General features: G+C 42.6%; 1 protein-coding gene across 4 annotated transcripts in view; it reads right to left on the bottom strand.

The window, feature by feature from the left end:
- Positions 1 to 14,787, bottom strand: part of MAP7D3 (MAP7 domain containing 3) — a 387,643-nt gene that overhangs the window by 323,246 nt on the left and 49,610 nt on the right. For all 4 annotated transcript variants that reach the window (XM_030210055.1, XM_030210053.1, XM_030210056.1 and 1 more), the window contains exons 2-3: positions 803 to 904; positions 628 to 708 (exon numbers count right to left, since the gene is read on the bottom strand). In XM_030210055.1, the coding sequence (XP_030065915.1) occupies positions 628 to 708; positions 803 to 904 (183 nt within the window). The remainder of the gene's footprint in view (positions 1 to 627; positions 709 to 802; positions 905 to 14,787) is intronic.

Raw genomic sequence — 14,787 nt, 5'->3', positions numbered from 1 at the left:
TCACTTATTCTAATTTCCAGATCATTTATAAATATGTTAAATAGCACCGATCCCAATACAGATCCCTGCAGCACTCCACTATTCACTCTCCTCCACTGAGAAAAATTAATTTAAATGTTTAAGCAGAAAAGTTCTTACTGACTTCAGTGTCAGGCAAAACAGTAGAAACTATTATAGAGAATAAAATTACGGACATATAGACAAACATAGTTTAATGGGACTAAGTCAGCATGGATTCAGCTAAGGGAAGTCTTGCATCACCAGTTTGCATCTTTCTTTGAAGGTGTGAATAAACATGTAGATAAAGGTGAGCTGGTTGATGTAGTGTATCTAGATTTTCAGAAAGCTTTGACAAAGTTCCTCATGAGAGACTCCTTAGAAAATTAAAAAATCGTGACATAGGAGGCAATGTTCTGTTGTGGATTAGGAATTGGTTATTGGACAGAAACAGAAGGTAGGGTTATATGGCCATTATTGATCAGAAAGAGTGGTTAATTTTGACTAATATGCAGAATTTTAAAATATTGTTTGCTGAATTCTTAATTATTTTGCACAGAATTCCCTCAGGAGTACTATGTGTAGTCCTTCATTCAGCACTACTGGCAAAGTAAACAAACATGAACTTACCATTATGCTTTTCTAACTCTTCTCTACGGCTCCTGGCTAGTCGTTGCCTTTCATCTGTTTTCAGAGTGGAACCATCTATAACTGCAAACAAAACAGATCATTATTTAAAGTTGAATATGAAAATGTATCTCTAAAGAAAATACAATTTTAACGCATCACTTTATGTGGTTTATACCTGGTTTGGTTGATGTCTTTATGATTGCTGGTGACTGGACAAGTATAGGACTATTTCCACTTTGGTTTCTTCGTTCATCTGCTATTGCTTGTGCTGCAGCAACTGTTTGGGGAGGAAAACGTAATTTTAAGAACAAATAAATGAAGAACCTACTAGCCTTGAATTTCAACAACCAGCTTATTGAGAAGCTCAATACACAAATGAACATCTATATTTATGCATCTTAAACTGCTAAATAATTTTGTGTTAAGGTATTTATTAATGTAATTAATGGGCACTGGATACAAAAACAAAAAAAATAATAAAGGGGCTCCTAGGTAGGAAGCTAAAATCCAGATCCTCCAGGTTAGCATTTTCAAAATGCTCCCCGTTCCACGTGCAGGACCGAAGACAGGCAGAGCTCAGAAGTCTCAATGTGTGGTTGAGACGATGGTGCAGGGATGAGGGATTTAGATTTGTTAGGAACTCGGCAACATTTTGGGACAGGGGGAGCCTGTTCCGAAATAGAACATGACTACTGGCACTAACACTTAAAAAGGAGATGGAGCAGCTTTTTAAACAAGCTGCAAAGGACTCAAATACAAATCAACTTATGCAACCAGCTTCTCCTACATAAGCACACAACTGTGGAACACACTACCAAAAGCCGTGAGAACAACGTATGACCACCTAAACTTCCGGAAATCACTAAAAACCAACCTCTTCAAAAAGGCATACCCTAAGGACCCAACTAAAATGCCTGAACCCTGCTACACAAGGAAACTAAAGCTCGTAAAGGATACAACAAAACTCTTCCTCTCTACGATTCCCAAATGTGTCTGTAACACATGAACCTTATTCTATCATAACATCACTTTGTATTTGTTCTTTACCGGAATTGGCGAACGCCTTACGGTACTATACAAGCCACACTGAGCCTGCAAATAGGTGGGGAAATGTGGGATAAAAAATGTAACAAATAATAATAATAACAGTTGCCCAGGAGCGCATGGTTCAATGTGGAGTATCCTTGAAAGATACGATTAAAACAGGACCTTTAGGGAATTCTGACAGAGAGGTTTAAATAATGGTGAAAGAAAACCAGGAGTGTTCAATGGGAGAACAGAGTAAAGAATGGAAATTATACCCATTAACTTCAAAGCAGCCTGTAGATACAAGAAAAAAAGACAATTTGAAGTATCTATATATAAATACTAGAAGACTTAAAAATAAGACACGAGAATTGGAATATATAACACTAAATGAAAAGATAGATATAATAGGCATTTCAGAGACATGGTGAAAGGAGGACAATCAATGGGACACTGTGTTAGCAAGGTACAAACTATATTGCAATAGAGTGGATAGAACTGGAGGAGGATTGCGTTATATGTTAAAGAGGGAATTGAGTCAAACAAAATAAACATTCTACATGAAAAGGATAGCAGGGTGGAATCTTTATGGACAGAAATTCCAGGTGTGAAGGGACAGAATATACTGGTAGGGCTGTACTACCGTCTGTCGGGACAGAATGGACTGATGAAAATATGTTTACAGAGATTTCCCTTCTGACAGAACCCGAGTAGCCTATATCATTTTGTTGCTGTCCGGTCAAGCCTTCGCATGGGCTTCGCCTCTCTGGGAGACGCATGACCCAGTGCTTCAGGATTTCCCTAGGTTTCTGGAACAGTTTAAACGAGTTTTTGAAGAACCTGGGAAGGTTACCTCCGCAACGTCTGCGCTCCTGAGATTAGAGCAGGGGACGCAGACCCTGGGCGATTATGCCATCAGATTCCGCACTCTGGCGTCTGAACTGGCTTGGAACAACGAGAGTTTGGTGGCGACCTTCTGGCAGGGGTTGGCACCCCAGATTAAGGATGAGTTAGCCGGACGTGAACTCCCGAACAGGCTAGATGACCTGATTGGACTTTGTAACCTGATAGACATTTGTTTTCAGGAGCGTAACCGGGAACGGCGCTCTAAAGAAAAGATAGGCACAAAGAGACTGAGTTTTTGGAATACCCCACAGGGTCCTAGTCCTAGAGGGGCTCCTCCTTTAGAGCCTATGCAATTGGGTCATACTCCACTCTCAATGCAAGAGAAGCAGAGGTGGCGGACCCTTAACCTATGTCTGTATTGCGGTAACACGGGACATTATGCGGACCGGTGCCCGAATAAGCCTGGACCCTCGGATCAGAGTCTAACCGCAGGCACCATAGTAGGCTTATCTTTTGGCTTAGTTTGTAATCAAGTGTTATTACCAGCAGTGCTTGATTTAGACCAAGGGAAGGAGCATACTGAAGTCTTTGTGGATTCCGGGGCAGGTGGAAATTTTATAAATGAATCCCTGGTCCGTCAATTTAGCATTCCTACACAAAAGCTATCTAAGACCATTCCGCTTCTCTCAGTCTATGATAACACTCAAGGATACGTAAGCACACAAATGGTTCCGGTGCACCTGTGCACTGGTGACCACAAGGAAGAGATCTCCCTATATGTCCTCCAGACAGCAGTACAACCCATCGTGCTGGGGTTACCTTGGATACAGAGACACAATCCGACTCTAGACTGGGGACGTGGTGAGATCACGGACTGGAGCAAGTCTTGCAGGGAATATTGCCCCGTTCCTACTGCTTGCAAGGTGGACGACGAGCCGCAGGACTTAGATGCTGATGCATGGACTGATATTAGTGACTCACAGTCTCAAGACTCTAATGCTTCGGCGCTCGTCGCGGCCACCGCTTGTATACTACCCCAGACCCGACACGTTCAGGTTAAGGTCTGCACTACTTCCAAGACTAAGCTCTCCTCCAGAGGAGGTTCTAAGAAATCTTCACACAGTTTCTCATACTATGCCCGCAAAACAGAACCCGGGTTACAGGGTTCAGGACAGTCCTGTTACCAGGGGAGCCTATGGTCTCAAAAATAAACCACAGGTGTCCATGGCTTGTAGTTCTATTCCAGTGCGAAATGCAAGATCTAGCCCTATGCACAAGATCCAGCCTTGTCCTCCATCCAGAGACCTGTTTTCAACCGCTAGTTCTATAGGTCCTGTTCATTTACCTAAACTTGTCAACAGGTTCCACCTAAGATATCCCTGAAGACCCAAACCTCCCGTGGAGCCCAGGGGAGCCTTGAGGGGGAGGTACTGTCACGTTTGTGCCCATGTTTCATGCTCTCATTCATTTCGCCACCCAGTGGTCAGACCTGGTGGCTGCGATGGACTATCTGCTTGTTGTTTCCCATGTTCCAGAAATCATTCCGGTCCGGTCCGGTCCGGTCTTCCAACCTTCCAGACTGTCTTGGGATTTTTGCAACTAAGCAGCACCCTTACCTGGTGACCTCCCTGGTATTTTGCCTTTATTAACCACCTGGAAACTTTCTAGTTTGCCTTTGCAACAGAGGTCCTCAGAAGAGTTTTCATCTGTGAGAGTTTGTTGCAGTGCTAACCTTGCTACTTTCAGTTTCAGCTAGACCCTGCTTATTTCCTGGTTTATTCTACTGCTCGCTGCCTGCCCAAGACCCTGCTTGTTTCCTGGTTTATTCTACTGCTCGTTGCCTGCCCAAGACTCTGCTTGTTTCCTGGTTTATTCTATTGCTTGCTGCCCAAGACCCTGCTTGTTTCCTGGTTTATTCTGCTTTGCTGCCTGCCAGTAAGACTCTGCTTGATTCGTGGACTATTCTCCTGCTTACTGCTTATTGCTTCTGTTCCAGTCCAGCTGCTCCAGTCCGGCCTGTGCCCGTCTGTCTGTGGTCCGCCTTGCTGCCTGTTTGGGTGGTTCTCCTGCCGCTGCCGGTTATCGGTAGTGGCCCAAGGGCTCACTTTTCCTGACCAGTGTGACACTGGGGTCCAGGGAAACCGGCATTGATACTCCAGAGAAGTCGGAGACCATCGACTGAGCAGGGCATGTTGCAAGGGCCTCATACGAGCCCTCGCCCACGGCACCACATCCAAAGTGGCTGCCATAAGACCCAGCACCTGGACATAATTCCACGCTCGCGAACGAGGCAGCCCCAGTAATCGTCGAATAGTTATAAATAGTTCTTGTATAATTTTCTTTAGATACTATTCTTGATCAAGTGTTGATTCTTGATAATGTAATGTGAAAAGATAAAATAAAAAAAAAAATTTTTACGTTGTGAAATGGTCAAATATATTCCACATGATAGCCCATGATCATCATTTTTCAGTTATAAGTCAGATATTTTTTGAACCCACTTTGTTCCTTTTGAGAAACAGTTGAGCCAAAAACAAACCAGTCAATATGCATCCAGCGGCAGTCAGTTTTTTGTTTTTTTTTTGTTTTTTTTAATGCTGATAGCAGTGGACAGAATTAGGCCTTGATAATCACTGCCAGGCCTTGTGCTAACCACCAGCACCAATTATCGGGGTATGACTGGCCAAGAATGTGCCACGAGACTACTGTCATGATCAAGACATCCATCTTGGCTTACCTTCAGTACCTGTCCACCTCCTCGGGGACAAAGAGATACAAACTTTACAAACCTTGAACCTCCTTGGGAGTCCCATTTGGGAATTCCAAATCTGCCAGCATCTTGCAGGAAAGAGCCTTTTGAAGCAGAAAATGTTTTGCGGGCCCCAACAGACCCTCCAAAATAGGATCACTCTCCGAAGGGTATATAGCCTGAGCCATATGAGCAACCGGCGAAACTGTACTAAATAGTTGTGCAGAGTGAAGACAGTCTACTGAAACAACCATGCACCATAAGTAAATGCATCAAGAAATATTATACGTGTATCCACAGTAGCTAGAGCTGTAGACGTGACTGTCACAAATGGCGGCATCCAGGTCATCGACAGAGGTGGTTGTACAGCAGTGGCTGGTGTCCTACAGGCAGCAGAGTGATAAAGCTAGCTGTGGTAACTGGCAACACAGACTGGGATGCCACATAAATGCCAATCCAACATACCATTGCTATACAAGAAGCTGGAGCCAGAGGAATTCAAGATGGCGTCAGAGTGAGAGGTTGAGTCCCGAGTCCCTCCGAGACTCTGAACCTGAAGCCATGAAATTGCTTTAATATGCGCCAAACCTGCGGGCTAAGATCGCGGGAAAACAAAAGCTGAGGTGCTGGAGGCTGGAAAGAATCGCCCAGACATAATTCGAAGTGGAGAACGGGGAGACCAAGGCGAGAAAGTTGGTAACTGCACAAGGCAGGTATTTTGATCTGGTGGGCCTGGCAGCATGGCGCCGCCGTAGCAGAACACGCGGGGCGGCCCTCGCAGGGCAGAAGCGGTGAGTGGGACGGAAGCTGCAGCTGGGATGGAGTGGGATGGCTGGGATCCAGATGGGACTGCGAGGTGCAGTGGACAGTGTGTTCGGGAGGCTTCTGAGGCTCTGCTTCTGTCAGAGCTGTTGAAATCTCACTCTCACTGTGGGCCTGAATTTACTTTAGATCTGTTGGGCTCCAACTTTTACAGCAGTCTACACATTTATTGGTACTGTAAGCCCCCGTTTTTAGTGTTCTACACTTTTATTAGAGCTGCTGAGCTCCAACCTTTATTGTAGCCTGCCCTAGGGGAAGGCTTTCCTCAACCATCATCTTTCACAACATAATTTCAAACCAGGCAGACGGTTGGTGATACCAGAAAGCACCTCCCACAATAGGCAGCTTGCTTCTGAGGCTCTGCTTCTGTCAGAGCTGTTCAACTCTCACTCTCACTGTGGGCCTGTGTTCCCATCGGAGCTGCTGGGCTCCCATTCTCACTGTGGGCCTGCATTTACTTTAGATCTGTTGGGCTCCCACTTTTACAGCAGTCTACACATTTATTGGTACTGCTGAGCCCCCGTTTTTACAGTGCTCTACACTTTTATTAGAGCTGCTGAACTCCAACCTTTATTGTAGCCTGCTCTTGGGGAAGGCTTTCCTCAGCCATCATCTTTACAACTATTTACAACGTAATTCTCCCTAGAACTAGAGCAATGATGTTCTACAAGATATAGCAACTATATAAACGATCTTAAACGGAGATATAGCACTCTATAATACAAGGAAGCATTGATTATTAGTAGCATAATTATGAATTACACCTTTAAAGAAGTGCTGTTGTTAAAGTAAGCAAGTGGCTATCTACCCTTCCGGAAATCACTAAAAACCCATCTGTTCAAACAAGCCTACCCAAATGACCCAGACTAATCCTATGTACCCATCTACCCAACACATACCCAGGAAACAATTACCTAAATTAAATCTCCCACCAAATTTCCATTTGCTTACTCCGTGTCCCATCCCCCTCCCGCCTCCTCTACCCCTCCTCCAATGCTCACCTACCCTTGCTCATACCTCTCCTACTCCCTTCACCCCTGCCCATTTCTACCTACCTATCTCTTTTATTATTTTGCTATATTTTCTCTATCAATACTTTGTAATCCCTATTACTATGTAAGCCGCATTGAACCTGCTTTAAGTGGGAAAGCGTGGGGTACAAATGTAATCATAATAATAATTATGATTGAACAGTATTAAGTAGCGGTTTCTGACAATATGTGGCGATCAAACTGCAGTTTCTAGCTAACAACACGTGCAGTTTCTATCCAACATTGCCCCGGGTTTACTCGGACTAATCTCTGGGACCTGACGGATGCCGAGCTTTCATACTATAACTGTGCAGTGAACCTCCTTCAGCTTTCTATTTCCAAACAATCCTCAAGGGCGGTCAAACGACAGTTTCTAACTAAAAGCACATAACGGTCCCTATTCAACAGAGCCCCTGGTGTTTACTTGAACTGAATCTCTGACTTGACGGATGCCTAGTTTCTTGCTATTTTAGTGCACTGAACCTCCTTCAGGTCTCTGTTTCCAAACATCCATCAATTCATAACCATCTGATGTGCAAGAACTGTTGATTCAGTTATTTATGATTGTTCTCTCAACACATAACCAGCTGATGTGCAAGGACTGTTGCTTCAGATATATATGACTGTTCTCTCATAAAACTATATTATCAGCTGCACTCTACTATCAGTTGATGTATCCTAATTAGTCTAACCTCCTCAGAGTTGCAATATCAAGATAGATTCTACTAAATTCTTCTTCTTTATCTACTTACTTACCTTAATTCACCACATGCTGACCATCCCCCTTACCAGAAACTAACAGCATTCCTACTATCTACAGACCTTACCGGCCTTCTAAGCATAATGCTCTTCGCCATAATAATAATAATATTAAAAAAATGGAATTCATACCTCACTTGAACAACATCGAAACAAAGTAAAAAATGAGCACAATAAACCTTCACTACTAATCAATAGACAATTAAGAAAAATCAATCTTGTCCCTATCAAATAATCCAAATAAGATATACAAATGCAAGATCAGCCATCAACAAGGCAACAATATTAACAGATTGGATCAAGGATGACAACCTAGACCTACTGATTATAAATGAAACATGGATCCACAATCTCAATGACCCAATACTACTAGATCTCTGCCCTCCAGACTATAAAATTTCTCACTGGCCAAGAATTGGAAAAAGAGGAGGAGGCACTGCAATAATTTACAAGTCACAACTCACTATAACAACTATATCTGATTCCATGACACCAAAGCTAGAAATTGCCTCAATTATTATTAAACATCCTTCCTTGTTTGATCATCTAAACATCATCTTATTTTATAGACCACCAGGAAACTGGCAAGAATGCCAGCCTTATCTCACGGATTTCATCTCGAATGCCTGCGTATCTAATTCTAATCTCCTCATATTGGGAGACATAAATTTGCATCTTGAAGACCTCAAAGCAAAGAACACACAAGATTGCAGGGAATTCTTCAAACTATGGGAATTCAATTGGACTAACACTCAAGCAACACATGTTAAAGGCCACACATTAGACCTATTCATATACAAATTCTCTTCTGACCATACCTTTACAATAACAGATACAAATTGGTCTGAAGTACCATGGTCAGATCACTTTAAATTAAATATATCTATGCATTGGCGGATAAAAAATCTGATCCAAAAGCAGGAGCGACAAACTTTCACCACAAGGGATCAAATCGATCCGATACTTTTTTGGCAGAAGTTCTATGCGAATGACTGGACTACTCAAACTGATTCCAACCGATACCTTCTAAATTGGGATAACAGATGCAAATACATACTTGAAGCAATAGCATCATTACAAATAAAAACATCACGAAGACATAATTCACTTCCTTGGTTCAACGATGAGCTGAAAAAATTAAAAACTCAAACAAGAAGACTCGAACGTGCATGGAATAAAATGTGAAAAGTTGAGTGCTCTCTATCTCCCCCTGCTGGTTGATGGACACAACCCAAACGTAATGGTTTCACCTGCTTGATGACAAGGAACTAATGTTAAGGAAATACAAATACACCATCAGACAGACTAAAAGGTCATTCTATAAATCCAAAATTGGACCACATTACAAAGATTTACACAAGTTATTCCAATCTGTTCATAACCTACTAGATGTTACGCCAGTCACCTCAACTAATTCTGATACTCCATCAGCAAATGATCTAGCCACTTACAGTGGGGGAAATAAGTATTTGATCCCTTGCTGATTTTGTAAGTTTGCCCACTGACAAAGACATGAGCAGCCCATAATTGAAGGGTAGGTTATTGGTAACAGTGAGAGATAGCACATCACAAATTAAATCCGGAAAATCACATTGTGGAAAGTATATGAATTTATTTGCATTCTGCAGAGGGAAATAAGTATTTAATCCCTCTGGCAAACAAGACCTAATACTTGGTGGCAAAACCCTTGTTGGCAAGCACAGCGGTCAGACGTCTTCTGTAGTTGATGATGAGGTTTGCACACATGTCAGGAGGAATTTTGGTCCACTCCTCTTTGCAGATCATCTCTAAATCATTAAGAGTTCTGGGCTGTCGCTTGGCAACTCGCAGCTTCAGCTCCCTCCATAAGTTTTCAATGGGATTAAGGTCTGGTGACTGGCTAGGCCACTCCATGACCCTAATGTGCTTCTTCCTGAGCCACTCCTTTGTTGCCTTGGCTGTATGTTTTGGGTCATTGTCGTGCTGGAAGACCCAGCCACGACCCATTTTTAAGGCCCTGGCGGAGGGAAGGAGGTTGTCACTCAGAATTGTACGGTACATGGCCCCATCCATTCTCCCATTGATGCGGTGAAGTAGTCCTGTGCCCTTAGCAGAGAAACACCCCCAAAACATAACATTTCCACCTCCATGCTTGACAGTGGGGACGGTGTTCTTTGGGTCATAGGCAGCATTTCTCTTCTTCCAAACACGGCGAGTTGAGTTCATGCCAAAGAGCTCAATTTTTGTCTCATCTGACCACAGCACCTTCTCCCAATCACTCTCGGCATCATCCAGGTGTTCACTGGCAAACTTCAGACGGGCCGTCACATGTGCCTTCCGGAGCAGGGGGACCTTGCGGGCACTGCAGGATTGCAATCCGTTATGTCGTAATGTGTTACCAATGGTTTTCGTGGTGACAGTGGTCCCAGCTGCCTTGAGATCATTGACAAGTTCCCCCCTTGTAGTTGTAGGCTGATTTCTAACCTTCCTCATGATCAAGGATACCCCACGAGGTGAGATTTTGCGTGGAGCCCCAGATCTTTGTCGATTGACAGTCATTTTGTACTTCTTCCATTTTCTTACTATGGCACCAACAGTTGTCTCCTTCTCGCCCAGCGTCTTACTGATGGTTTTGTAGCCCATTCCAGCCTTGTGCAGGTGTATGATCTTGTCCCTGACATCCTTAGACAGCTCCTTGCTCTTGGCCATTTTGTAGAGGTTAGAGTCTGACTGATTCACTGAGTCTGTGGACAGGTGTCTTTCATACAGGTGACCATTGCCGACAGCTGTCTGTCATGCAGGTAACGAGTTGATTTGGAGCATCTACCTGGTCTGTAGGGGCCAGATCTCTTACTGGTTGGTGGGGGATCAAATACTTATTTCCCTCTGCAGAATGCAAATAAATTCATATACTTTCCACAATGTGATTTTCCGGATTTAATTTGTGATGTGCTATCTCTCACTGTTACCAATAACCTACCCTTCAATTATGGGCTGCTCATGTCTTTGTCAGTGGGCAAACTTACAAAATCAGCAAGGGATCAAATACTTATTTCCCCCACTGTATTTCAATCAAAAAATCATCAAATTAAGATCCACCTTATCAACTAACTCTTCTAATTACGAAATATTTATTGATTACTTAGACCCAATTACTGACGAATATCCAGCTGACCGAATATGGACAAATTTCAACTCCCTAACTGAGAATACAGTCACCGAAACGATCAATAGATTTACCAAATCCCATTGTAAACTAGATGCTTTCCCTAGTCATTTAATAAAATCTGCTCCTCAACGTTTTTCAATCGATCTCACCTCCTATTTAAACCATATGTTCCAACATGGATCCTTTCCTGCTGACAAAGGTAATATAATACTTACTCCAATCCCCAAAGACCAGAAGAAAAAATTAAATGACATAACTAACTATCGCCCAGTTGCATCCATCCCTCTTGTAGTCAAATTAATGGAAAGCTTAGAAACTAAACAACTTAATGATTACTTGAGTAAATTCTCAGTATTACATGCGTCCCAATCCGGATTTCGTGCTAATCACAGCACTGAAACAGTTCTTATAACACTCCTAACTAAATTCAAACAAATTATCGCAGCTGGCAATAATGTTCTACTCCTCCAATTCGACATGTCTAGTGCGTTTGACATGGTTAACCATGATGTTCTATTAAACATCCTTGAATACTTTGGACTGGGTGGAAACGTATTGAACTGGTTCTACAAATTCCTAACTGTAAGATCTTATCAAGTGATACCCAAGTCGACCATTTCCTCACCATGGAGACCTGGATGTGCAGTGCCTCAGGGCTCGCCGCTTTCAACAATTCTCTTTAATTTAATGATGTTGCCACTAGCCAAATCACTATCCAATCAAGGAATAAACCCATATACTTACGCCGACGACATCACAATATACATTCCATTCAAGAGCAACTTATCAGAAATTACAGATTAAATTAATACCAGTTTCCAAATCATTAACTCATGGGCTGATGCTTTCCTACTTAAACTCAACGCAGAAAAGACTCAATGTCTTATCTTATCATCGCAGTTTAACAAGACTAATTATGCCAATATTAATACACCATGCCACACTCTCCCTATTGTGAATAACTTAAAACTCCTGGGTGTTACTATTCATTGAAATCTCACCCTTGATTGCCATGCGAAGAATGTGACAAAGAAAATGTTTTTTGCTATGTGGAAGCTGAAAAGAGTGAAACCTTTTTTCCCAAGGGAAGTATTCTGCAAACTAGTGCAATCGCTAGTACTGAGCCACCTGGATTACTGTAACTCCATTTTCGCAGGATGCAAAGAAAAAAACCATTAAGAAACTCCAGACTGCCCAAAATACCGCAGCTAGACTCATATTCGGAAAGGCGAAGTACGAGAGCGCCAAACCCCTCCGAGAAAAATTACATTGGCTTCCACTAAAAGATCGAATTGCATTCAAGGTTTGCACCTTCACCCATAAAATCATCCATGGAGAAGCTCCATCATACATGTCAGACCTAATTGACTTACCTGCACGAAACATCAAAAGTTCATCATGTACCTTCTTAAACCTCCACTACCCCAAATTGTAGAGGACTCAAATACAAATCACTACACGCATCTACCTTCACATACCTCTGCACAAAATCATGGAATAAACTACCGAATGCTATAAAAACAACGCATGACTTGACAACCTTCCAGAAGTTATTGAAGACGCACCTGTTCGAAGAAACTTACAATAAAAATCCTCCTTAATGACTTGATTCCATTCTATATCTAAACCAACTAATACTGATCTCTTCTAATTTGATTATGTTAATCACATTATCACTATTGGTCATTATATCTTACCTGTTTTATTTTGTGTTATGTAAATAATTTTACTGACCTAGCTACCTAATTTCTTACACAGTAATATGTTAAATTAGACCATACCTCTTACTCTGTTTATGATTATACCTTTTGCAACATAGTGTAAGCCACATTGAGCCTGCAAATAGGTGGTAAAATGTGGGGCACAAATACAGCAAAATAAATAAATAAAATGTGGTGGATCCTAAGCGGACATTACCTGTGGTGTCGGAGATTTTTAGGGAATTTGAACGGTATGCTGGCTTAAGGGTTAATATGGATAAAAGTGAGCTATTAGGGATTTCTTCGAAACAGGGGGGGAAAAGTAGATTGAGAGCCTTGTTTGAGTTGAAGTGGGCCAAGCATTACATTCGGTATCTGGGGATTCAGATTCCTAGGGATTTGGGTAGGGTGTATAGTCTTAATTATGGGAAGATAATAGACCAAATTCGGGAGGAGCTATCCCGGTGGAAAGGATCGTGGCTTTCGTGGTGGGGGCGTATGGCAGTGGTGAAGATGAACGTGCTGCCTAGATTGCTATTTTTGTTTCAGGCGCTGCCAATAGCGGTTCCAAAACGGTCATTTAAACAACTGCAAGGTTTGGCGTTGCAGTTTATATGGGAGGGTAGGCATCCCCGTTTAGCTTGACGAGTGTTGTGGGGTGCCCCTGAGACGGGGGGTAGAAAAGTGCCTAATATTGAATGGTATTATGTTGCTGCCCAACTGAGGATGATTATGGACTGGGAAAGGGGGATCACTGAGCCTGCAAGCCAGTTGGAGCAATCATATAGCCACATAGGTAACAGAGCTCTTATTTATGGACTAGTGAAGGAGTGGGAGTGATACTGGCTGGGATACAGAATCCATATGTGAGACATTTTGTGGAACTGTGGGGCGTGCGGAGGAAATGGAGACAGTCTGGTGGGGTATCGACACTGGCGACTTTGAGATGGAAGCCAAAATTTGGGGCAGGAAGAGAAAATGCCATCTTTGAGCAGTGGGAACAAGCGGGCGTTATGAATTTCCAGGCTGTACTGCAGGGGGGAAGGGTGAAGAGTTTTGATACGATGTGCTCCATGTATAGTTTGCCCAAGGGGGGACATTTTTCCTTATTTTTATTTATTTGTTGCATTTGTATCCCACATTTTCCCACCTGTTTGCAGGCTCAATGTAGCTTACATAGTGCCATAGTGGCAGACACCAATAGCGGCATGAACAGGTACAAAGTGAGGTTATGACAGACTAATGATCAGAATTGATAGACATATTGGGGGTCAAGGGGAAGAGTGCGTTATGTCCAATATGAACATTTATATTGTTGTGTTGCGGGGTTAGGCATTTAGGTTGCGTCTCTTGAGTATGCCTTTTTGAACAGGTAAGTCTTCAGGAGTTTCCGGAAGATTAGGTGGTCGTATGTTGTATTCACAGCGGTTGGAAGCGCGTTCCATAGTTGTGTGCTTATATAAGAGAAGCTGGATGCATAGGTTGATTTGTATTTAAGTCCTCTGCAGCTTGGGTAGTGGAGATTTAGGTATGTTCGTGTTGATTTTGTTGTGTTTCTGGTTGGTAGGTCTATGAGGTCTATCATGTGGGCATTGCCGAGATGACCTTGTGAACCAGGGTGCAGATTTTGAACACAATATGTTCTTTGATTGGGAGCCAGTGTAATTTTTCTCGTAAAGGTTTGGCACTTTCGAATCTTGTTTTTCAGAATATAAGCCTGGCTGCTGTGTTTTGAGCAGTTTGGAGTTTCTTTATGATTTGTTCTTTACATCCCGCGTAGATTCTGTTGCAGTTATCTAGATGGCTTTGTACCATAGATTGTACTAAGTTGCGAAATATTTCCCTCGGGAAGAAAGGTTTCACTCGTTTGAGATCCACATAGAGTTAAACATTTTCTTTATTGTGGCTTTCACTAAGATTTCGGTCGATTGTAACTCCGAGAATTTTCAGGCTGTCTGAGATAGGGCGGGTGTGATCTGGGGTGGTTATGCTGGTGGGTTTGATTGTTTTATATTGGGATGTGAGGATGAGACAGTGTGTTTTTTCTGTGTTGAAGTTTAGTAGAAATGTATTCGCCCA

This window comes from Microcaecilia unicolor, chromosome 7 (assembly GCF_901765095.1).
Source record: "Microcaecilia unicolor chromosome 7, aMicUni1.1, whole genome shotgun sequence".
In the NCBI taxonomy this organism is placed as follows: domain Eukaryota; kingdom Metazoa; phylum Chordata; class Amphibia; order Gymnophiona; family Siphonopidae; genus Microcaecilia; species Microcaecilia unicolor.
Note: the sequence above shows the minus strand (reverse complement) of the source record. Positions and strands in the feature narration are given on the sequence as shown.